The sequence below is a fragment of the Stomoxys calcitrans genome, chromosome 2 (genome assembly GCF_963082655.1).
Source record: "Stomoxys calcitrans chromosome 2, idStoCalc2.1, whole genome shotgun sequence".
Taxonomy (NCBI): Eukaryota; Metazoa; Arthropoda; class Insecta; order Diptera; family Muscidae; genus Stomoxys; species Stomoxys calcitrans.
This window is the reverse complement of record NC_081553.1, coordinates 132,365,604-132,390,228: the sequence shown is the minus strand read 5'-3', so window position 1 is coordinate 132,390,228 and position 24,625 is coordinate 132,365,604. Positions and strand designations below refer to the sequence as shown.

At 37.8% G+C, this 24,625-nt stretch overlaps 2 protein-coding genes and 1 long non-coding RNA gene across 4 annotated transcripts; all 3 read right to left on the bottom strand.

The window, feature by feature from the left end:
• On the bottom strand, nt 1-10,380 carry LOC106087932 (structural maintenance of chromosomes protein 1A). The gene is made up of 14 exons (XM_013253150.2): nt 10,084-10,380; nt 9,647-10,016; nt 8,759-8,927; nt 7,809-8,702; nt 7,608-7,736; nt 7,470-7,552; nt 7,026-7,398; nt 6,511-6,624; nt 6,200-6,455; nt 5,831-6,135; nt 1,337-1,455; nt 756-1,259; nt 518-695; nt 1-445 (listed from the first exon to the last, which is right to left on the bottom strand). The coding sequence occupies exons 1-14, from the start codon at nt 10,265-10,267 to the stop codon at nt 383-385; spliced, it is 3,741 nt and encodes a 1,246-aa protein (XP_013108604.1). The 5' UTR covers nt 10,268-10,380; the 3' UTR covers nt 1-382.
• A 3,012-nt stretch (nt 10,381-13,392) lies between these two features.
• LOC106087933 (uncharacterized) lies at nt 13,393-14,323 on the bottom strand. Its single transcript, XM_013253151.2, has one exon. It carries the CDS (start codon nt 14,210-14,212, stop codon nt 13,445-13,447), a length of 768 nt encoding a protein of 255 aa, XP_013108605.2. The 5' UTR covers nt 14,213-14,323; the 3' UTR covers nt 13,393-13,444.
• A 1,949-nt stretch (nt 14,324-16,272) lies between these two features.
• Nucleotides 16,273-23,001, bottom strand: LOC131995185 (uncharacterized). 2 transcript variants are annotated; one of them, XR_009397234.1, is made up of 3 exons: nt 22,772-23,001; nt 16,377-17,307; nt 16,273-16,314 (listed from the first exon to the last, which is right to left on the bottom strand). It is a non-coding gene; the product is annotated as an uncharacterized LOC131995185 (long non-coding RNA). The 2 variants fall into 2 exon arrangements; XR_009397235.1 differs by lacking the exon at nt 22,772-23,001 and adding an exon at nt 20,320-20,810.
• Nucleotides 23,002-24,625: the final 1,624 nt, after the last annotated feature.

Genomic DNA, 24,625 nt, shown 5'->3' with positions numbered 1-24,625 from the left:
TTTGCATTACACATTTTTTATATTTATTGTGGTCATAAGAAATGTACAAACAATATTTCATCGATATATAGTTTACATTGATCTTCTTAATATTAGAATGGGTTGTGGTTCATTTACACTACATTGGTGTGTTTAACATAAACTTTACAATACGTCATACGGAAGGAAAAAATGTTTTTTCGTAATCTTTTTCAAGCTGATTTTCTTTTTTCCCCAAGAAAACAAACTTTAGATCCGAATTTATCGAATGTGGCATATGTATCTAGGAGTCAATTCATTTGCACCATCCGCATAAAAAACTGGGTATGATATAAACTTTCGACTCAAATTATTGTAATGAAATGTTGGCATCTTAACAGATATAACGAACATTAAGGCAACATTACTTATCATAGAACTTAGTCAAATCAAACAAATACACCTTGGAAACTAAACAATCGCCATCCTGCAATAAATAAGTATTTATGCATTAGTTGAAACTATAAGTTTTGGTAAGTAAGAGAAACCATAAACTTACGCCTGGTGTAATGCCCACCAAAGCATCGGCGTGCCCATAAAACTCTTCTTTTAGGGAAATCACAATCGTTTGTAGATTTGTTGTGTGATCGCGTATATATGAAGCTACTTTTCCGATATTTGTATTATCCAGAGCTGCGTCTATTTCGTCGAGTACAAAGAAAGGTGCTGGCTGGTAACTGCAATAAAAAGTGAATTAACTTGATGCCAAAAATAACAAACAATCAAACGTTGCATACTTGTGTATGGAAAATAATAAAGCTAAGGCCGCAATAGTTTTTTCACCACCACTGAGATTGCTCATTGGCTGAAAACGTTTGCCAGGTGCTACACAATTGTAGTTTATTCCATCCAAATATGGCTCCTCGGGATTATCGGGGCCCAAATAGGCTTGAGCTGCTTCATTTCTCGCCAGCTTTTTGTAAATACCATCGATGGCATCGGAAATATGGTTGCAGCACTGTGTGAACCTCTCCGAACGCTCATTTTTCACACGCTCAAAAGCTGCTTTGGCCTTTTTCGCTTTGCGGCGGGCATTTTCAAATTCTTCGTTAGTTATTTGCACCTTTTCCGTAACACTTTCCAGCTTCTGTACTGCTTTCATATTTGGTGTTTGTATACGCTCCAACACATCCAGCTTTGCCTGCAGATCCTTTTGCAATGTGTCATTCATTTTTTTGAAACTTGAGTCGTCTTTCAGTTTACAGATGTCACGTGGTAAGCGGGAGAAGTCAACTTCAATGCTAGCAACGAAAAACAACGTTCATGTAGAAATGACGATTTTTTCAGTTTTATTTTCAATGAAATTGTTAATAATTACTTGGTTTCCTTGTCCACCACAGCATTTGCCGATGTTGAAGGAGTATTACTATCGATTTCACCCTGACCCACACAATCGTCCAGCGATCCTTTTATTAAGGGTATACCTATACAATCCATCTAAAAAAATTAAATCAAAAGATTATTAAACAATCGCGCAGTTATGAAGAATACTTTGTAAAATAAAAAAAAAGAATGCGTTAAAGAATTAATTTTTGTGATTGCACACATTTCATCCAATCAAGTCAATTAAACTCACAAATTCAAAATAGTAAACTTTGCTCTAGTGTATAGAGTTTCGGGCAGTTGGGATGAGAAAACGATTGTGCAAAATAAGCGTTGCACATACGGGATTCATATGAACGGGGTTTGGGAGTTGTTGTTTTAGGTTTTAGCGATCCTCGTCAAGCTCCTGTAGCTCATTCCGGTCTGTAGAACCGAACCCGCGGAACATGATGGCCATTGGTTATTCAGAGGCGGCAATTACTCACCTTGTCATATGCAGCGGCGCCGCCCGGTCTTTCACTGAAACTCTCTCCGCTGATTATCCGCGACTGCATTTACAGTTGCTCCGTATGAAGCATTCCACTATCCACAACCTGCAGCTCCCACCTAAGATTTAATTTTTTGATAACGGAAAGGGTTATGCCTCCCCTTTTCACGAAAGCACCGCCCAATCAAATTGGGCCGACCGTACTAATATGGGATTCAAATGAAAAGTATTCGCGAGTACAGTACAAAATTGGCATTAAATATTTGGTCCGAGTACATTGCAAATTGGAAATTTTGCCCATGAACGTTCCGCTAAGAAACAGGGGCTAACTTCTCACATATCAATGAGTGCAGTCCGATTCAAGTTTAAGCTCAATGATAAGGGGCCTCCTTTTTATAGCTGAGTCCGAACGGCGTGCCACAGTACGACACCTCTTTGCAGAAAAGTTTTACATGGCATAGTACCTCACAAATGTTGCCAGCATTAGGAGGGGAAAACCACCGATGAAAATTTTTTCTGATGGTCTCGCCATGATTCGAACCCAGGCGTTCAGCGTCATAGGCGGACATGCTAACCTCTGCGCTACGGTGGCCTCCGAGTACATAGGACCCTTTAATACGAATATTGGACGATCATGCCAATATAGTAATCAATTCAAAGGCATTTGGGAGTAGTTTACGAATATAAGGTCCAAGTATTGAAGGGCAGCCCCACGCCTCTAATATAGAACTATTTTAACAATTGGTCCCCTAGTTAGTATCCGAATCGTGAGTACGATTTCCAAAATAAATGTTTATACAACACTTAATTTATTTATTTTTTTTTACTAAATGCACATACATGTGTTCAGAATCCTAAAATATTCATTCACTTTTTTACTATTGCGACAGCATTGAGAACCTTTTACATCTTTTTTGGTACACTTATGGTACGAATGTCTAAAAACCTAGTTCTATCTCGTATCTTACCACTGGTAGTTACTCTTGTCCTCAATCCAATACGTACAGGATTGACCCGATGACTCCATCGGCAAGGGCTGTCGCTTCAGGGTAGTGTAAAACACACTGCTACAACAACAAGATTATCCTAAATCCGCATAGTTCAAAACAAAATTGTGCACCCCTAAGTTAGTTTAGGTTAGAGTGGCAGTAATTTTTCTACTGCTACTTAGACAATTTTAGTCCATTGGTGGGAATCGAACCCAAGACCTCCGCACTGGCAATCTGATCAAGCTACCAACACGGCTACTGGGGCGACCCTGAACTACCGTACCGTTTCATACAAAAATATGGACTCAGGAAAGACCTGCGGGTTCACGAAAACATGAAAGCCAGCGGGAAAAATACTCTGAGTGTAAGGAAATTAAATCTGGACAGTCATCCTTCGCCAAAACGACGACGCGCAATTTTTTTCGATCTAAAATTTGTTTTAGTTTGTTATGGTCTCATTTTTCGTATAGCATTAGTCGACTCGACTGACGCAGATCTTTTAATGGCTGAATGCTGAACAGTTCAAAATTAACCTGTTCTGGGAACGACGATGAGCTTGTGAGACTAGGAAATACCTTGCACATTGCAGGGAAACTGGAATCTGTGGGTATGCCTCTAGCAACATGTAAGCTTAATTTACAGGATGAGGCCCGAAGGGCAACGAATGATAGATGGTCACAAAGAGGGGGCTGTGAGCCTGATCTAGACTTGAAGAGGTCTACCGCTTTTCACTGACTAAAACACACGTCTCAGTCATTGTGTGCGTCATGACAGGTCACTGTCTAATCGGAAACCATGCTGACAGACTGAAGATTGCCAGTAACGACTTTTGAAGAAGCTGTAAGTACATCGAAAAAGAAGATCCTAAAGAACACCTTCAGTCTGTGTGTCCCGCACTGGCAGTCAGAAGAATTCCACTTTATGTTCTCATTTCTTTGAGAACCTGTCTGATTTAGAGGAAGTGAACGTTCGTAAGTTGTTGGGCTATTTAAAGCCATATGGAGGGTTCAACGGTAGGAACTTGTTTCTATGGTATCACAATGGACGAAAACGTCTAAGTGAGTCTGATGGCAGACTCCACTTAAAACCTAACCTAATTAAAAATTAACTAAAATTTGGTTCTAATTTTCGCTCACGATTCAAAATGACGATGGATGATGTATACAAAAAATTAGGATGAGTTTCCAATTAACCGTAAAAAAATAAACGGCGATTTTTAGAAAACATTTTAGAATTTTTCCGAAAATAGTTGCAGACCAACAGCCTTTTGTAGTGTTTTTTAATTATTTTTTAAAATTCTTCGTTTTCCAGGGGTAATTTTTGGCTTAACTACGCATTAAACTACTTATTTAGAAACACACTGCCATATAAAATAAAATTATTTTGGAGTAGACAACGACATGATATCAGACATACTTAAATTTTAACCTAGTAAGAACCTATAGGGACTTGAAGGTTTTGCAGTTTATGAGCAGGCTGGTAGAACGATCCGTACAATAAGTCATTTAAACGATGCTTTTGACCTGCGAAGTAACACAAAGAAAGAAAAGAAACAGGGTGTGGATATTAATCCGCCACATGTTATCACATGTTGTACCGATTTTGCATATGTGAGCTCATAATCATGATACCGAAAGATATACTAAACTCCTTCTTATTTCCTTTCAGTAATGTTGTATTTGTTGTAGCAGTGTGTTGTAATCTGAGGCGGCAGCCCTTGCCGATGAAGGACTCCATTGGGTCAATCCGGTACTTACAAGGAACGGGAGCAACTTCTCACATATCAATGAGTGCTGCCCCATTCAAGTTTAAACTCACTGATAAGGGGTCTCTTTTTTATTGCCTTATGTGAACGGACTCCCGCTGTGCGACACTTCTTTATGGAGAAGCTTTTACATGGCTGCCACACCAAATGGTGCAGTACCTCACAAATGTCGCTAGCATTAAGGGGGAAAACCACTGCTGAAATTTTTTTCTGATGTTCTCGTCGGCATTCGAGTCCAGGCGTTCAGCGTCATAGGAGGTCATGCTAACCCCTGCGCTAGGATGGCTATCCTTTCAGTTAAAACCTCGTCTTTTCACGACCCGGACCTGCCCATAGCATTTTCGTCGTCCTACCGACCGTTTCGCGTTCGTCGCCTACGCCCTAACTCCGACTGCGTCGACTCGAAAAGCTTCGGGTTAACCAAGTTTTTTGAAGGCAGAACTCTGGCCTTCACAGGCAAATCGTCTGCTCCTTCATTATCCCTTACTCCGCTATGACCCTGCACCCAAACGATGCGAATCGTACCCTAAAATCTCCTCCATACACTCCTAGACTGTTCGTGACATTACCGTCCTGGTTGTTATTGTCCTGATTGCCAGTGGCTACAATCTACGCTCTTACGGTAAAATAATCGTAGTGTAGAGTATTCTTAGTATAAAGTATTCTTACTGTGGAATATCCTAAGCCTTACGTCTGCAGAAATATGGTCTCTAAACTCCTTAAAGGGCGGCCAGTTATATAGTTTTAGATCATTATCATCGCACTGGACACATTTTGTTGTTGTGAGAGATTGAACATCGGCCCCAGTGAAGAAAGAACGCACAATGATGCTTAAAATATATTCAAGGGGCCGATTGTGACCAGTGACGATTGCGACACACGTCACCTGTTTAACTCGACTCCGACCCAGATCCCTCTGAACGCATCCCATCTTAGTCGCAGAGTTCCTGGACCTGGACACTCAACAGAACCAATCAGCCGAAAGACAGAACACGACAAACTGCTACAACAACAAGAACAAATATCCATTCGTACATTTGTGTAGAACAGATATGGCAGTGTTAGGTTTTGTTGGTTTTTGCTGGGTTGTTCTTCTATGCATTTCGTATAAACTTCACAGAGAGAAAATTCGAAAACACCAGACAACTAGTTAATGAAAAAATATATATAAAACCCCTTCCCTGAATAGACCAAGAGTCAACTTTATATTCTCGTCTAAACATAAATATGTGTTTTTGGGTTGCCTACCTTGGCTTGCATCAGCAGATTGTGACGTTCATTTTTCTTTGTTTCGATTTTTGATTCGATCGATGATAGCACAGAGCCAACATTATGAATTTCTTTGGCTAAATTGGCCACATCTTTACGAGCCTTTGCAATTTCTTCCTCCATGTCATCAACCGCTTGTTTCTTTTCTGCTTTTGCTTGTTTGAACTTTTCCATTTTTTCTTTGTCTTCATCGATTTCCTTTAAATAGCGTTTTTCAGCAGCACGTAGTTTTTCGAGAGCATCTTCTTCATCTTGAACACTGCGTTCCCAACGATCAACGTTTTCTACAGAGAAATGAAGAATACTATTAAGCAACAATCTTTAGGCGTACATTCAGGATGAACCCACTTCTGGTATCCTTTTGTTTCTCAAAATCTAACTGGGTGTTAATCGCATCAATTTGCTGTTCAAATTCAGCACGTTTGCGGGCTCGTTCCTGTTGCATCACCAGTTCACGTTCCTCATATTGACGTATATTTTTTACTCCCAAACGACGGCAAAATGCAGCAAAGACTTTGTCCTCTACATTGTTCATGTTTTCTTTGATCTCTTGTATGTGCTCTTCACGTTTTTCCATGCGTCTTTCGATTTCAGTTATTTTAGGCTATTAAAAAAACATGATTATGCAAACTCAAATACAAATAACTTTTGCAACTTACCCCAAAGGCATCCAATTGGCTTTGGACTGTTTGCAATTGCTTGTCGAATTGTTGTATGGACTTCTTTGAAGATTCCAAGTCCACCATGCTATACTTTAAACGATTTTCCAGGCCCTAAAATAAATATTTTAGATATAATAATGTTTTGTGTGAACAATGTCCAATTTTTTTAAATTCTAACTGCTTAAAATTGCTTTCGAGTAATGATACCGAACAATCGCTGCACTATAATATAGTAATACGCGTAAGAAGGAAAGCTTTTAAAGGCATACAAATGATACTTAATAAAACAACACCATATACTGCCACACAATACAAATCAGATATCTTGCAAAAATTTATATGAAATGTGCAAAATTCAATGGATTCAAAATTTCCTCATAAAAGTTCGATGGTGTGAGCTCTTTAATGTATCGATATCTTCTTATAGAAAGTACAAATCCGGTTGTATTGAGATAAAGAAATTCCATTTGTTTGTGGAAGCAGCCAACTTTATTTAATAAGACAAAACTTACCTTGATTTGAGATTCCACGGTGGCCAGTTCACTTTGCTTTCGCGACTTTTTAACTAGTTCCTTTAGCTCCTCGCTAAGCTTCTCTTTTTGCATTTTCAATTGTGCCATATGTTTTTCGTCCCATCGTTTGGCCTTCCGTGCCAAATCATGACTACCGCCCGATATAAGACCAGATTTCTGGTAGAATGTACCGTCCAAAGCTAGGGCATCATAGCGAGAGCGATCCAATTCATAAGCTACTTTCATGGCATCCTCGGGTGTTTCACAAACTAAAGCATTGCCAGTTGCAAAAAGAACAGCACGTTCAATCTCCTTGGGTTCAAATTTCAAAACATCGAACACTAATTTTACGTTCCGAGGTTCACTTATATTCCTGCGAAAAATAAAAAGATGCAAAGTTCGACACAATTAAACAAGGAGGAATAACTATGTTATTGTGTTTACCTCAGGCGTTCCTTTAACGGTTTCACTTGTAGATAATCCAAGGGCAAAAACGTTTCGACCTCCAACATTTGTTCTTTCAAAATCTATAGAAAAAAAGTATTTTTTCGCTAGCCATTAAGAAGATAATTTTTTAATTACCTGGATGCATTGACGAGCTGTTTTTTCAGTGTCAACAATAATGGCCTCCATAAATTTGCCCAAAACTTTGGTTACTGCAACATTATATCGTTTATGAGTCGGCTGACACATGTTAATCATGCGGTCGTACTGGATTTGTTTATACATGTTAACATTAATTTTCATTATATGTAAAAAGCATTTGGGCCTTCCCGTACTTACCACACCAGGCACCTGTTTCTTGAAGAGTTCCACTACTTCTTGTTTCTTTTTCCTCCTGGCATCCTCATGTTTGTCGCTTCTGGCATCGCCTAATTGATCTCGCACATCCTCTAATTTGCTTTGTATCTCGGCAATTTTCTCCTTCGAGCAGCCAACATCACGTTTTAATTCGTCCTTTATGCGATTTTGTTCTTCTAAAGCGGCCTCCGATGATTTAATGTGGTCCATTAACTTGTCACGTCTCTTGACGGCTTCCTCGCGTTGCAATGTCAGTTTTTTTACTGCTTCCTCTACCGAAGCCCTACGATTAGTTTCGCCGTCCAATAAATCCTGATCAGATTTCTGTTCGCGATTTACAGAGTCTAACTGAGAACGATATTTGGTGGCAGTGGCTTCAGCCTCTTGCTTTAGACTGTCATATTCTTGAACAAGACCCTCCTCCATGTGAACGCTTTTGCCACGGCGCGTCGACTCATTTGATATTTCATCTTCAAAACGTTTTTTCAATTGCTCCACATCATTGAGCTGCTTTTCCAATTTGCGCACATCTTGTTGATGGGCATTGTCCGCTTCTCTGGCTGTTTCAAGTGTTTTAGCCAAAGATTTTAGTTTTTTCTGACAGTGAGCCACCTTTTCTTTTGCCTTGATATAGAGGGGATGTTTTTTGTTCATTTGGGTTTCAAATTCACGTATCTCTTGATCCACTTTTGCCAAATCACGACTCAATTTACCCGCATCTTTTTTCTTATCCTTGAGAACGTCATCTACTTGCGCTTTACGTTCTTCTACTTCTTTGACATCTTTTTGCTTCAGTTCAAGTTCTTCATTAAGTTTTTGGATATCTTTTTCCACATGGAAGAGTCGAAAAAGTTGGTATTCCACCTTTTTCTCATTCTAAAATTGCAAACATTTATAAGATTTGTTGCGGCTATGGATTTTGCTTTTCTTACATATTCATTTTTTAGACGAGCATAGCGTTCTGCTTCCATTTTTTCATGCTTGGCTTCCTTACGTTCAGCTGCTATACCTTTCTTTTTTTGATATGTAAATTGTGTTTCCTCCTCTGCCAAAACCATTTCCTGCTTAAGACGATTGTAGTCCTCTTTAAGCAAACCAGATCTAGAAGTGAAAAAATTTTCTGCTTTATTTTGTTAGTTAAGACTATGGTTAAGGTTTAGGTTAATGAAATTTTAACAAGTAACATATTTATTAGTTTAACATTTCCTTTTTTACATAAGGCCCATGTAATATACTCTTATAATTATTTTCAAAGAGTGCATACGAAAACAATGAACCATTAGTATTCGAGAGGAGCGGCCAGCAATACCATAGTAACGTCCACAGGACAATCACGGCCCGGGATAGCTGTGAACACCACACAGGCTGGAACTTTGAGGTCTGATCTGTGTGTTGATCATAGCTGTCACGAGAAGATTAGCTGCGAGCTACCGGGCGCGTCCACAGGTTGCAGATTGTGGAATTCTCTATACGGAGTAGCTACGACGGCAGTCGTGGACAATCAGCGGTATAGATTACAGTCCCAGTGTGAAGCCGGGCGTCACCCGCTCTTGCATAAATTTCGATTGCCAAGGATCCTCGATATGACAAGGTGAGTTATTGGCGCCTTTAAATAACCAATGGGAACCATGTTCCCGCGGCGATCAGTCCCGGGGACCGGAACGAGCTTGACGAGGATCGCCACCTCCACATCAACAAGAACGTCCACAGGACAATATTATATTGACCCATTGCTTCGTTTCACTTAAATACTATGCGATTTTAAATTTTGAGGTCATAACTGTGTTATTGTTGCTGCCTTAATGCAATCGGAACCTTACCCACTAATCTCTTCAAACAATGAAGTTCTTTCCTTCGGCGTCTTCATGGCAATATTTTCAACAGCACCTTGAAAAACTAAGAAATTCTTAGCTTTTACATTTATACCCATCTTCTCAAGTCTGGCTAAATACGCTGAGCTGGAAACACTATTCCCATTAATACGGTACTCGGATGAGCCACCAATAACGGAACGCTGGAACTCCAACTGATATTCGCCGTTGACAATGAATTTTGCTGTGACGTAGCAACTACGTGCCACAGGTCTGCCAATCGAAGAGCCATGAATTAAGTCACTCAGACGTTTGACACGCAAACTGGTGGTTTTCTCTCCCATGACGAAACTGATGGCGTCCATAAAATTCGACTTCCCTGTAAAAGCAATATAGAAACTCAATATTGCTATATGTGAAGCTATTTCCTAAGGCCATCTTCTTACCCGACCCATTGGGTCCGATTACAGCGGTAAATTGTTTAAGTGGCCCCACCACAACATGTCCTCTATAGCTTTTGAAGTTTTCCATTTCTATGTACTGTAGAAAAGAGGCTTCAATATCATTTGGCCCTGTTGTTTGATAAGCAGCCGTTAATGTTATATCGGCCGCATTCTCGTCCTCGCCCATATTGTTAACGTTTAACTAACAGCAGTGCACAAAATACGATATTTCTGCTGATTTTGTAAAGAAATCGTTGGTGAATTAGAAATAATTTCCTCCGCATAAAAACGACGCGCTTTTCAGTGATGGTAAAAGAGCAATAACAATTTAATATGTAGTTATCGATAGTTAAGATTTTCGATACCTTTATAATCGTTGCAAAAGAGTTTCTTATAAAGTTTATTCGCGTACTTCAGTCATTGCAATAATTTTATTTATTTATAATTAAAAAATATATAAAACATTTTAGAATTTTCACACTTGAACTGTGATTAAAGAATATTTCTAACATTAAAACTTTACATAAAAATTAAAATAAAAATATTTTAAACAAAAAAACAAAAACAAATATATATAAATCTAACGCACTTTTCCCTACGTAAACAATAATAGAATAAAGCATATTGTCAGGGGGACTCGAAATGAAAAATTTTAAGTTATAACTTAATAAAATCTATGTATTATGACAGGATCAAAAAATGTCATTGAAATAAAGCAACAGTGACATTAAAATCGTTGAACGTTTATTTTATTAAGCATAAAGGAAGGAAAAGATGGCAATAATTAATGAGCGATATATTAAAATCTGGAATTTTTTAATGGATATACATATTGTCTCCACTAGAAAATTGCAATTCATTTACAAAATAAATTTTCTCAAAACAAAAAAATGCAATTTTATTAATACATGTAAAAAGTTTGGTTGCCGTAAGAAAATGCATGGACATACCTCAGCGAAAATTTTGGTTTCGATACCGTTACCAAAAATTTCGCTTGCAGGTAGTGGTGTGTCACGCGTGAATCATGTGATTCGGGAGTGAGTCCAAATCTAATCAGGTGATCGTGCGCGAATGTGATTGAACTCAAATTCTTCGTGCGTGGTCAAGGCGGATTTAAAAATGGTGGTTTCACGCAAACAGCGGTATCAGTCGTCCGGGTTTGACGGTATTAAGATCTCAGACTTTCTTTGCACTCTCTTTCTTGTTATCTTTTTTCTTTCATATCCTCTGCTCATGTACGCACACGTGTACACAAACGCTTACAAATTTGTTTGCGTGTGTTGGCAAAACGGCAATCACCTTGATGACAAGATGGCAGATTGCACCATGTGATTTGTGGTTGTAGTACAAAACAGACCACCTTTAATTGTTTCACCATGGTGCGTGGTTAGTGAAATTATGTTCACGACTCACTAGAAACACACGACTCACTAGACACTCATGATTGACTAAACAATAACGACTCACTAGACACTCACGGCTGAAAAAGTAGGAGTCTTGGGGAAGACCCCCAATAGAATTGTGTGTAATTGAAGCAGCTCGCCCGATATCTCCATTACAACCAATCTAATCTAGTCTGAAAAATGAAGTCTCCATGCAAGCCTCATTTCATTTAGGATCAGACCGTCTACCCTTGACCATAAATCGGGGAACAAAATCTAAAAATCAATTGGATTGTCAACGAACATAAGCGAAATTTGTGACCAGAACACGTATAGGAATGTAACTAAGGCTTCGGTATTAGCAAGTTATGGGCTAATTTTAAGTCACTTTCTACACAGAAAAAAAAATAAAAATCGGTTTCAATCACGATCAATTAACTTTTTAATAGAGACTTAATCAATTGTTTAGTAAACTTGCAATAAGAACAATTAAATACTGTTCACAGAAAAAAGTCTCTTTGGATTAATGATTGTATTGTACCACAATTTTATTAACATGTAAAAGCTAAATGATGGCTGACGCCGTCCAGAGGGCGCAAGTGTCTCAAATAAAAACCATTTTGTTTTGCCAATTTCTTTCAACGATCGATGTGAAAATATAATATTTTTAACAATATTACCAATAAATCATTAACAAATAAATATGTGGGTGTAAGCGGCTAGTAGTCGCCGCTCGTAAATTGAATTAGACCTGCGTATCTAATCACAACTAGTAACATGGAACTGTACTTTATAAACGTCAACATTTGCTTTGCTTCTGTCAAAAATCTTTCTAACCCTTGAGCTACTCAAAATTTATTCACCACAATAAACATCATATTTTTACAAACCCTTTGCTATCAATCGGCACACAGTCTAAATAAGATTACGATTGTGTCTAGGAAATTTAATAATCTGATCGAAATACTGCTTTTATGGGAGTTTTATCTTATATAAAGAAAGTATTTAGCAAAATTCCGGGACGCGAAATAATCACACTTATTCCGGTTGGCGATGGCGTAGTCAAATATCGACAAGGCGAATAAATTACAGAAGACCATGGCACGGGATAGCTGCGAGCACCACATAAGCTGGAAGATTGAGGTCTCATCTGTGTGGTGTTAATTGCTGTCACGAGAAGCTAAGCTGCCAGCTACCGGGTGCGTACACAAGTTGCGGATAGTGGAATGCTCTATACGGAGAAGCTGCAACGACAGTCGCGGACAATCAGCTGTATCTTGCGGAGATTATTAGTGAGAGGTCGGGTGGCACCGGCTCGATTTTTTGAAAAATTTTCATTTTTTTCTGTGTACCGCGCTTTGTTGGAGGACTTTTATTCGTTGAGCATAAGCACCAGTACTTGGCGTGTTAACCGAGATTTCAATTCTGAAATCGGCAACAAGTCCCTCAAGCCGGGTCTACAACATTGGATCACGAATTATTTTTATGGTGGTCAGTCGTTTGTGGAATTTAAAGGGGTTTCCCCAAGTCGGTGTGAAATCTTCCGCACTGTTCATCCTATATCCCGCAACATTCGGCCAGCTTGTTCACTACAAGGACAGTGGGAGTACATGTGTAACGATTTTGAAAATCAACTGCATCAGGCCACTTTCCACTAGCAATTGGCCGTTCATTGGTAGACTTGAGGCGTGGCCTCGCTAGTCAATACTACCCAACATAGAACCTGATTCCTCTAGCGGCATCCCTCGCTCTAGGTTGGGTTGGGCTGGGGGCACGCGACAAGCAACCTGACCAGCTCAACCCTAGATATATTTATTTTTGCACCTTTTACAAATCTGTTAATGTTGCTAAAATTTAAACAAGCAATAAACTTATTGCCAGCTTTGGAGAAGAATCCTTTAGCGAAGGAAAGTACACCACTAGCACCTACTCAAATTTTGCGTACACTGAAATGAATATTTTATTGTCTAAAATCTTAAACACTATGTATTCGTTGCTCTCAGCTTATTTTTGATCTGATATTTACGTATCAACTTGTGCACTTCCCATGCAAAGTCGCCTCGATCATCTGGATGGATACTTTCAATTTGCGTGAGAACTAGTTGGCTTAACCAACTGTGTTTTCCTGCGGACGTGGAAGCACTTTTATTGAAGACCTCTTGGTTGTCACAACAAGGTTCATATCCATCGCTTTGTTCAAGCATTACATGTTCAAAAGACTCGTGTGAAGTGGTTGGACATTCACTCAGTACTGAAATATTGAAGCCATTGCTCTCAACCGATGCTTCCTCTTTAATACACTGCATAACTCCATCAAAATGTTCGCTTTCCACATCTTTGTCACTATTGTTTACATTCGAGCGTTTTCGGGAAAATTTTACATTAAGCCGTTTTCCCCAGCGCCAAATCCAAGTGGGTGTTGGCACGAAGCTGGAATCCATACCATTCGATATTTCTATAGCTGCGTTAAGCACCTTTTCTCTCGTAACATTAATATTTTGTTCCAGTTGCTGTTTGTACCATGAGTTCAAGGCATGTTCAATCTTTGCATGAGCACTTGTTCGGTTCCGTTTCTTGTTCAAATTCAAAAATTTTCCCAATTCTCGTATCTTTTGTTCGCCTCTTATTACTCGAAAGACTGTGCTAAGATTGCAATTATATTTTTCGGCCAGCAGTGATTTTTTTACTCCATTCTTAGCATCATCTAAAAGGTTTATTTTTTCCTTGATAGTCAAACCCATTCGGTTCATTTTAGCGTTTAGTCGTTTGTCGGCCTCCGTTTAATTGTTATAATTTTTGTATATAGAGCAAAATTGCAATTAAACAAAAAAATCCTTTTAGGAAGTAAAATAATAAGAATGAAAATCGAATTGATACAATCGATTATGTAAAACGATTTTTTTCTAATCGATTTTTACATTTGGAAGTCGATCCAGTCACAGTCACCCCTTCGTAGTGAGTGCTTAGAATCCGAATTGGCACTTTGGTTAAAAAATTACACTATGAAACAAAATTCAACTTCCTCCAAGACAAACTTTATCATTTTTTAAAAGAGGAATATTTTTCCTTATCTGAACAAATTATTAAAAATTGGACTTGCAACATCTGTGTTTTATTTAAGTCCTAACCTAGTCCTAGTGGAAGTCAGATGTTCTGGATAAAAGTTCAGCTCAAAATTGTATTGGATAGTTATCGATATCATGCAATAAGAGATAATTGCTGCGTTTTATTTTACTCCTATCAATTGCAAATCTGATGTTCTGGGTAGAACATCAGTGCAAAGTTGCACTGGTAAGTTATCGATATCATGCGATTTCATCCCATGGCAGCCTGTTGTACGTACCGGATTGGCCCGATGTAGTCTTCCATCGGCAAGGGCTGCCGTCTCAGTATAAAATACACTGCTACAACAACAACAACAGATAATAAGAACCGATTAATCGTCTTTTGAATTGGAAATGTCATATTCAGGAGCGTACCGAGAAGGCTCACAGATGTTGGGCACTATGTAGACGGGCCGTAGGCTCGAAATGGGGCCTGCATCCGAGCATAGTCCGCTGGCTCTACAGAAGCGTGATTAGACCATTTCTTATTTACGCCTCAGTAGTTATGGAAAAAAGTGCAACGTTAGGACCATACAACAAGTTCAGAGAACATGTTACCTTGGCATAGGCGAAGCGATGAGGACCACTCCCCACTCCCCGATTTGGCTGTCGTCGATAAAATTGGCTAACCCAAGCGTTTTGGGTTGACGCAGTCCGATTTAAGGGCGTGGGCGACAAACGCGCATGTAATACTGTGGAAGAATGAAACAGTCGAAAAGCCTATGGGGTGATCTGGATCGTGAGAGGACGAGGCTAATACTGAAAGGAAGTAAGGAGTAGGTCAGTATAGCTTTAGGTATCATAACGGGACATATAGGACTACGAGCTCACTTATGCAAAATCGGTGCGGCAAGTGATGGCATGTGGGGAAGATAATGAGATGTTGGAGCATTTCCTATGTCACTGCCCGGCTTTCGCGGCTAACAGACACCGGTACTCAGGTGAGGGCACGATACCAGACATGAAGAACCTTAGGGCAGTGGTACCGAAATTAAGGATTTTGTAAGTAGCAAGAAATTCCTAACTTAAAATTTTCTATTTCGAGGTTACTTTTTGGTTTTTAAAGCGCACAACAAGCCGATTACTGGTTTAGGTGTATGTCTATAGTGATATGGGGTAGATTAATATCTGCACCCTCTTTTCGACTTAACCTAACCTAAATGTCAAAGGCTTGATATCACTGCTGTTATATGCTTCTAAAATCTCAAAAAGATATTCTATTTGATCTGATATTCCACACATATGCAACAAAACAGTGTTATAATGACGAAAATACAAAACATGTGTTAAGGATAAGTTGTGAAACAAACTTAATATTTAAAACCACTGACATTTCAATTTACGCCATTTGCCAAGGTAGCTTCGTTTTGGGTAGATTTTTGTTGATTTTCTATTGACGCTACCTCCACAGAAAAAATTAAAAACATGGTTCAATTCAATTAAAATATTCGCTGATATCGGACCTATAAACGAATTTGTATTATTGATTAACAATTTTGTAATTTGGATTTATGACAAGCTCAAAAAATCCAATTAAAGCGGTAATTACCTCAATAAACCAATTTATTTGAAAGTTGTCCCTTCTCTCAAATTTCACTTTTTAACCAATTTACACACATACAACTTTTCATTGGATTAAAACGCGGATAGAATATATTGCTTTAAAATATTTATTTGTTAATTTTTTAAAAAAAGAAGAAAAAGTTGTCTTTCCTGTGTTAGCCTCTCTTTATTGTCGTGGATACCGTCTGTAAAAAGTATAATGAACAAAATAATTTATATTCATATTAGAGTGAATCGTAATAAATACCAATGTTGTTGTTGTTGTAGCAGTTTGTTGTGTTTTAGCTTTCGTCTGTTCTGTTAAGTGTCAAGATCCAGGAACTCTGGGACTATGATGGGATGCGTCCAGAGGGATCTGTGTCTGAGTCGAGTTAGTCTGGCTGGGCAGTTAGAAAGGTGACGTGTATCGTGTGGTGTGCACGTCGGCATCAACCTTTGTTCTGTAGGAATTGAGGCGTCTGCTTCTGCCGGAACGTAATTGAGCCAGAACTACACTGGTTTGCAGGGGGAGGTCAATTTCTTCAGGTGCAATGGGAGGCGATCGTTCTCCAAGGACTACCTGCCACCGTGTCTGCATGAATGTTGTCTAGACCCACTTGATATGCCTCTGCGATAACAGCCCAAAATGTATTGCTTGGACAGCATCTAGCTATGTCTTCGCAATGGAAGGATCTTTGTCTCCTGATGGAGGTGGTCCACATGAGAACTGAGGAGACAGCCCGTCGCAGTTCGGATGGCTGCATTCTGACAGATGTGAATATTATTCCATTGTGTTCCACAAAGCTGACGAGACCACACTGGCGCTGCATAACTTACTATAGACCGACAAGTGACTTGAGGACCTTGTTTCTACTTTTGACTTTATTGCAAATTGCTGTGACGTGAGGAGAATGTGTAAGAGCTGTCAAATGTGACGCCAAGTATTTTGGGACACTTGATGGTCGAAACCATTCCTCCATCGACCATCACAGTCAGCTTGGTATTCACCTCACGCGTATTTGTATTGAAGAATGTGGCTGAAGTTTTGGTGGCAGATATCTTCAGATTTCTTACAGCGAAATGTGAGGCAAGTTCGTCGAGGTAGACGTTCAAGTTTTCGCAGATATATACCAATCTTAGCGTTTTGCGCACAATACCACGAAATCTAGATCACGTTGTTTTCCAAATCAATATAGTCTCTATAGGGATAATAACATATTAAAATAAAATAATATTTATAAATACCACGTCTACTATTTATATCCCATGGCCCCAAATTTGTTTCGTTTGGAATGTATCTATTTCATTTGTCCATATCCTAATTGTTTCTGCTTTACACTATTTCAGCATAACACTTTTTAAAATATATTGTTTTTACTTAACAATTATTATTTAATAACTTATCTTAGTTTACATTTGTGTGAAAGAGGACGCAGCAGATCGCAGATATATGTATTATTAAACAACAATTTAATTCGTACAATTAACAAGTAAGACCGTGCTAAGTCCGGCCGAGCCGAATCTTATATACCCTCCAACATGGATCACATTTGTAGAGTGATTTGCGCGGTATCTCTATTTAAGCAAACAAAGAATATTGGAAAAGAATTGTTATGCTATTGGAGATATGTCAAGTTCTCCGATTCGGACCATAAGTAAATTGAATGTTGAAGTTCATAGTAGAAGTCATTGGGTAATATTTCAGTCCATTCGGATAAGAATTGCGCCTTGTAGAGTCTCAAAAAGCATATTCGGGATATCAGTTTATATGGGAACTGTATCAGGCTATAAATCGATTAAGACCATATTGGACACGTATGTTGAAGGTCACGGGAGAAGCCGTTGTACAAAATAAGAATTGCGCCCTCTAGAGGCCTTAGAAGACCAGATCCCAGATCGGTTTATATTGCAGCTATATCCTGTTATGTATCGATTTGAACCAGGTTTATTGCAGTTGTTGGAAGTCATAACAAAATATTTCATGCTAAAGTTCAGCCAAATCGCATAAGAATTGCGCCCTCTAATGATCAAGAAGTCAAGGTTCAAGATCGGTTTATATAGCAGCTATATCAGGTTATAGATCGATTTGCTTCATATTTGACACAGTTATTGGAAGTCATAACAAACAACTTCATGCTAAATTTCAACCAAATCGGACAAGAATTGCGCTCTCTATTGGCTCAAGAAGTCAAGGTCCAAGATCGGTTTATATGGCAGCTATATCAGCTTATGAACCGATTTCAACCATACTTAGCACAGTTGTTGGAAGTCATAACAAAACACTTTTATACAAAATTTCAGCCAAATTGAATGAGCATTGCGCTCTCTAGTGGCTCAAGGAGTCTAGACCCAAGATCTGTTTATATAGCAGCTATATCAGATTATGAACCGATTTCAACAATACTTAGCACAGTAGTTGGAAGTCATAACAAAATTTATGCAAAATTTCGGCCAAATTGGATGAGAATTGCGCCCTCTAGTAGCTCAAGAAGTAAAAACCCAAGATCCGTTTATATAGCTACATCAGGTTATGAACCGATTTAATCCATACTTAGCACAATTGTTAGAAATGATACCAAAACACTACGTGCAAAATCTCACCCAAATCGGAAAAAAATTGCGGTCTCTAGATTCCCAAGAAGTCAAGACCGGTGTATATGGCAGCTATATCAAAACATTGACCGATTTAGACCATTTACGATCCCAACCGACCTACACTCATAGGAAGTATTTGTACAACATTTCAACCGGCTCCTTCGAAAGTTAGTGTGCTTTCGACAGATGGACGGACGGATGGCTGAATCGACTTAAAATGTCATGACGATCAAGAATATATTGGGTTGCCCAAAAAGTAATTGTCGGTAATATAGTAGTAATATAGTCGGCGTTGACAAATTTTTGTGACTCTGTAATTGCATTCTTTCTTCTGTCAGTTATCCGCTGTTACTTTTAGCTTGCTTTAGAAAAAAAGTGCGCGAAAACGATCATGGTCCAAGCATGGTGAACCAGCTCAAACCACTTCAAAGGCTGATATCCACCAAAAGAAGGTTATGCTGTCTGTTTGGTGGGATTGGAAGGGTGTGGTATATTTTGAGCTGCTTCCAACCAAACGATTAATTCGGATGTTTACTGTCAACAATTGGACAAATTGAATACAGCTATCAAGGAGAAGCGACCAGAATTGGTCAATCGTAAAGGTGTCATATTCCACCAGGCCAAAGCTAGACCGCAAACATCTTTGGTCACTCGCCAAAAACTGAGTGAGCTGGGAACTTTTGATGCATCCACCATATAGCCCTGACCTTGCACCATCAGACTACCATTTATTTCGATCTTTGCAGAACTCCTTAAATGGTAAAACTTTCGGCAATGATGAGGCTATAAAATCGCACTTGGTTTAGTTTTTTGCAGAAAAAGGCCAGAAGTTCTATGAGCGTGGAATACTAACTTTGCCAGGAAGATGGCAAAAGGTTATCGAACAAAATGGCAATTATATATTTGATTAAAGTTCATTCTAAGTTTTATTAAAAATGCATTTACTTTCTTTTAAAAAATCCGCAATTACTTTTTAGGCAACCCAATATATATTCTATGTAGTCTTAGACGCATATTTCAAGGTGTTACAAACGGAATGACGAAATTAGTATACTCCCCATCCTATGGAGGGTATAAAAATATGTTCAACGCATGCCTTTTTTACCAATCACTTGCCGCGATACAAAAAAAATCGGATTTCAATGTCAAAAATAATGAAAGCAATTAACACCTTGTTTAAAAATTTAGGTCAAATTTAGGTCTATATTTTTTCTGCGCCTTAGTTATGCAATGCGTTTTCACATTCATTGTCATGGCATATTCAATTTTTAAGACTATCTACACGCAAGGCAAAGTTTTTTTCTGATTATCCCATTTTAGAATTGCTATTTGAAATTTTGTGAATAAGGTTTCACGCATGAAGTTCTATTTTAATATTCGTACCCACCTTCAGACTGAAGTTGAGACTTGCAAGAATCACGTGTAGTTGATTTTGTTACTATGTTACCATGTTCATTTAGTGATAACCTGCATTAACTTAAGCTTATAGTATAGTAAACAAGTGAATTTAAAAATTATTGAAAATTATTTTAATAGCTAGCGGTGCCTTATCGTTTTCATTTACCAAAAAAACAATCAGATTATTATTTATACAGATGCTGAATGATGATTTTTACCTTTAAAGCGGAGTATTCTGTTCTGCTTTCGGAATAGTTGTGAAAAACTTTAATCATTTTTTTTAAACATAATTACATGATGTTTTTTGTATTATCGCAATCTTCATATAACACTACGATTATTTGTTTTAAATGCTCATTTTAAGCCATTAGCTAAAAAATGCTTTTATTTTTTACACATATTTTTAGCTGCTACGTTTTTTATTTATATGGAGTTTGACAGATTTCCGCATGAACATGAGGAACAGAATACCAACTCTTCGGCAGTAGGCAGCTCAAATGTAAAACTTGCTTTCGTTTCGTTTTCGCCGTGCAAGTACGTCAAATACATTGACCTTTAAAAAACTTTTCAACTTGTTTTCTTGTACCTAGCACCCATTTGTCTGTTGCTCTAATGAATTTGATCATTGAACATACCAACATTTTGTTACATAAGGCGAAACTTTAAAATGATCACTTTCCGAGTTTACCATCCGCATTCAACCGAGCTGATCAACACACTGACTGCTCCTTTCTCAGTCAAAAAAGGAAACAAGCATAAATTGCAATTATGTGGAAGCCCATAGTCTTGCTTGTGTTTATTTTCTTGGGTTCGTACATAGTAATGTGCAATAGTATGAGTATTTTTGCCCGTCACTGGTCTATGAGAGATACAAGACAATAAATATTGCTCCGGTAAACGAATAATCGTTTGTTGGCATCAACACACTTTTGCCATTCCAAATTTTTTGGTTTTACAACAAAAGAAAGGTAATTTTATCGTTGGCAAAGCTGCTTAAGGGTTTAATTTAAACAAAGTTCATTACGTTCAAAAATACAACGCTTGTGGCTAACGTTTTATTAAATAGCAAAAAAAACAAATTTCTTTTTCTTTGCTAAAATTTTGTTATATATATTTTTGTTATAAGAGCAAACATATTGATGTAGTAGCAGGGAATAATAAGCAGATATTGTTTGATATTATCAACAGAGGCAGTACTATATCGATGGGATCAATATCAAAGTCAGCCAATATTTTTGAAACTTTGCTTACAATCAAAGAAATAAGTTTGCTATTGCCGATTTTAAATTACTTTTTGAATTTTTGAAATAAAATGTTTAAAATTTTTCGAATTACTAAAGTATAATTAAAGCTTTATGCTTTTATACATCTTTGGGAATTTTTATTGTATATTTTTTGTTTAAAAATGAATTTTTGATTATAAGTTTATATTGCTATTGTTTGAAAAATTATGGAATTGTGAAAAATTAGAAAAAATTTTAGGTTATTTACGTTTCAAATTAAAACAAGAAGTTCGGCCGGGCGGAATCTTATATACCCTTCACCATGGGTCGCATTTGTCGAGCTCTTGCCACGGTATCTCTTTTTAGGCAAACAAAGGTTAAAAGATAAGAATTGCTATGTTATTGGAACAATATCAAGTAATGGTTCATTTCGGACCATAATTGAACTGAATATTGGAGACCATAGTAGAAGTCATTGTGTAAAATTTCAACCAAATCTAGTAAGAATTGCGCACTTTAGGGGCTGAAGAAGTAAAATAGGGAGATCGGTTTATAGGGGAGCTGTATTAGGCTATTAATCGATTCATATTCGACACGAATGTTAAAGGTCAAGAGAGATGCCGTTGTACAAAATTTCAGCCAAATCGGATAATAATTGCGCCCTTTAGAGGCTCAAGAAGTCAAGATCCCATAACGGTTTATATGGCAGCTTTATCAGGTTATGGACAAATTTTAACTATTCTTAGCACAGTTGTTGAAAGTTAAAACATGTCATGCACAATTTCAGCTAAATCGTATAATAATTGCACCCTCTAGTGGCTCAATTAATCAAGACCCCAGAGCTATATCAGGTTGTGGATCGATTTTAACTATTCTTAACACAGTTGTTGAAAGTCATAACGAAACACCTCATGCAAGATTTCAATCAAATCGGAAAATAATTGCGTCCTCTAGTGGCTCAAGAAGTCAAGACCCCAGATCGGTTTATATGGCAGCTATATCAAGTTATGGACCGATTTCAACCATACTCAGCACAGTTGTTGGAAGTCACAATAAAACATCTCATGCAAGAATTGTGCTTTCTAGCGGCTCATGAAGTCAAGACCAGATCGGTTTATATGACAGCTATATACAGCTATATTACTATAAATACATTTATAATCCCAACTGACCTACACTAATAAAAAGTATTCGTGCAAAATTTCAAGCGGCTAGCTTTACTCCTTCGAAAGTTTCGACAGACAGACGGGCGGTCGGACGGACATGGCTAGTTCGACTTAAAATGTCATGACGATCAAGAATATATATACTTTATGCGGTCTTAGACGAATATTTCGAGGAGTTACAAACAGAATGACGAAATTAGTATACCCCATTCTCCATCCTATGGTGGAGGGTACAAAAATGGTATGTATTATACAAGGTTTAGATGAAAATATGAACTTACCATCTGAAAATAACAGAAAATGTTTGCTGCTTTTTTCCTATTACGGCAAACATTTTCAGTCATTTTTACAAACTAGTATAACTGGTTTTAGGAATATAAAAAGAAACCAATAGGATTTAATACACATTCCGCAACTTATTGACAGCAGACCAAGCACCCAATTTTCTGAGGTAGTATGCCTCTCAAACAATTCTTAACCTATTATCTACTCGGGGATCGGGTATGAACAAGAAAAGTACGAGTACGAGACACCAATGTGATTAGCGATACTTTCTGATTAAAAACAGCTGACATATTAACTAATGCAAATTTTGTAGAGCGAAGACGAACACACGACAGATACATTATCACTCTCACATGCATTAATCATGCTGCATAAATACTATATTGGTACAACAATGATAATATACAGCAACACAACAAACTAATCGGTCGTATGCGCTAAAAAAAAGTTGTTGTAGATCAAACTACTCTTGTCACCAAAACAATGGAAAGAAAGTGCAAACATATACACGTACATATATTTAAGGAGTCAATAGTACAGATTGTTGGTATGTATTGCATATAAAAACAAGTAGGTTCATATTAAGTTTCGGCAAAGCCGCCTCTTGACTACACTACACCATACAGAATATAAGCAGCGTTACCACAAAAAAAAATTCCGACCAAAATTTTTCAAAAAACCTACCAAATTCCCTCTTAGCCGACCAAAATTGTAAACTACATCAAAATAAATGCAATCTTCTTGTAACATTTTTTATTTGTTTGGCAATCTTCTGAACTTTTAAGAACACATTTGGAACATTGATCTATGTCAGGCAAGGATGATGAGCGAACCCTAGAGATGGGCGATGGGTAAATATCCAAAAGGTATTTACCCGGTAAATTGAGTAAATACACGGGTACTAACCCATTTATACCCAAAAGTTGGGTATCTATAATTTTGCGGATATCTTGGGTATAAAAACATTTTCCAAAAAATTTTTGAAATTTTTGTATTCTTTGTATATAACCCTTACCTCCTGATCTCATAAAATAGGATTTTAGTTGTATATAGCCGATATATAGACCGATCTCCAGGCTTAAAGTCTTGAGGCAATAAATTTGTCATTTTTCATCCGATTTCGACTAAAATTTGCACGGTGAGTTCTGGTAGACCCTGTGAAGTGTGGTTCAGATCGAACTATAGCTGCCCTATAGACCGACCGCCCGATCTCCCGATATAGGGTATTGAGGCCATAATGATCCATTTATTACCCGAATTCGATGAAATTTAGCCCAGTTAGTTCTGGTAGATCCCTACTCATTCCTGTCAAATGTGGCCCGATTTTGATGAAATTTGAAACAGTGAGTTTTGATAGACCTCTACACTTGTGTCGAACATCGTCGAGATCGGACCATTTTTGGATATAGCTGTCATATAGATCGATATCCAGATATAGTGTAATGAGCTTATATAGGGAACATTTTTCATCCTATTTCAATGAAATTTAGCACAGCGAGTTCTTAACGTTTTTGTTAAATATCGTCCAGATCGGACCATATTTAGATATAGCTGACATATAGACCGGTCTCCCGATATAGAGTATTGAGCCCATAAAAGGAGCATTTTTTATCCGATTTTAATGAAATTTGAAACAGGGAGTTTTGATAGATCTCTACACATCTCGAACATCATCTAGATCGGACCATAATTGGATATAGCTGCCATATAGACCGATCTCCAGATATAGTGTAATGAGCCTTTAAAAGGAAAATTTTTCATCCCATATCGGACCATATTAAATAGGAAATAGCTGCCATAAAGACCGATCTGCCGTTATAGAGTATTGAGCTCAAAAAAGCAGCATTTTT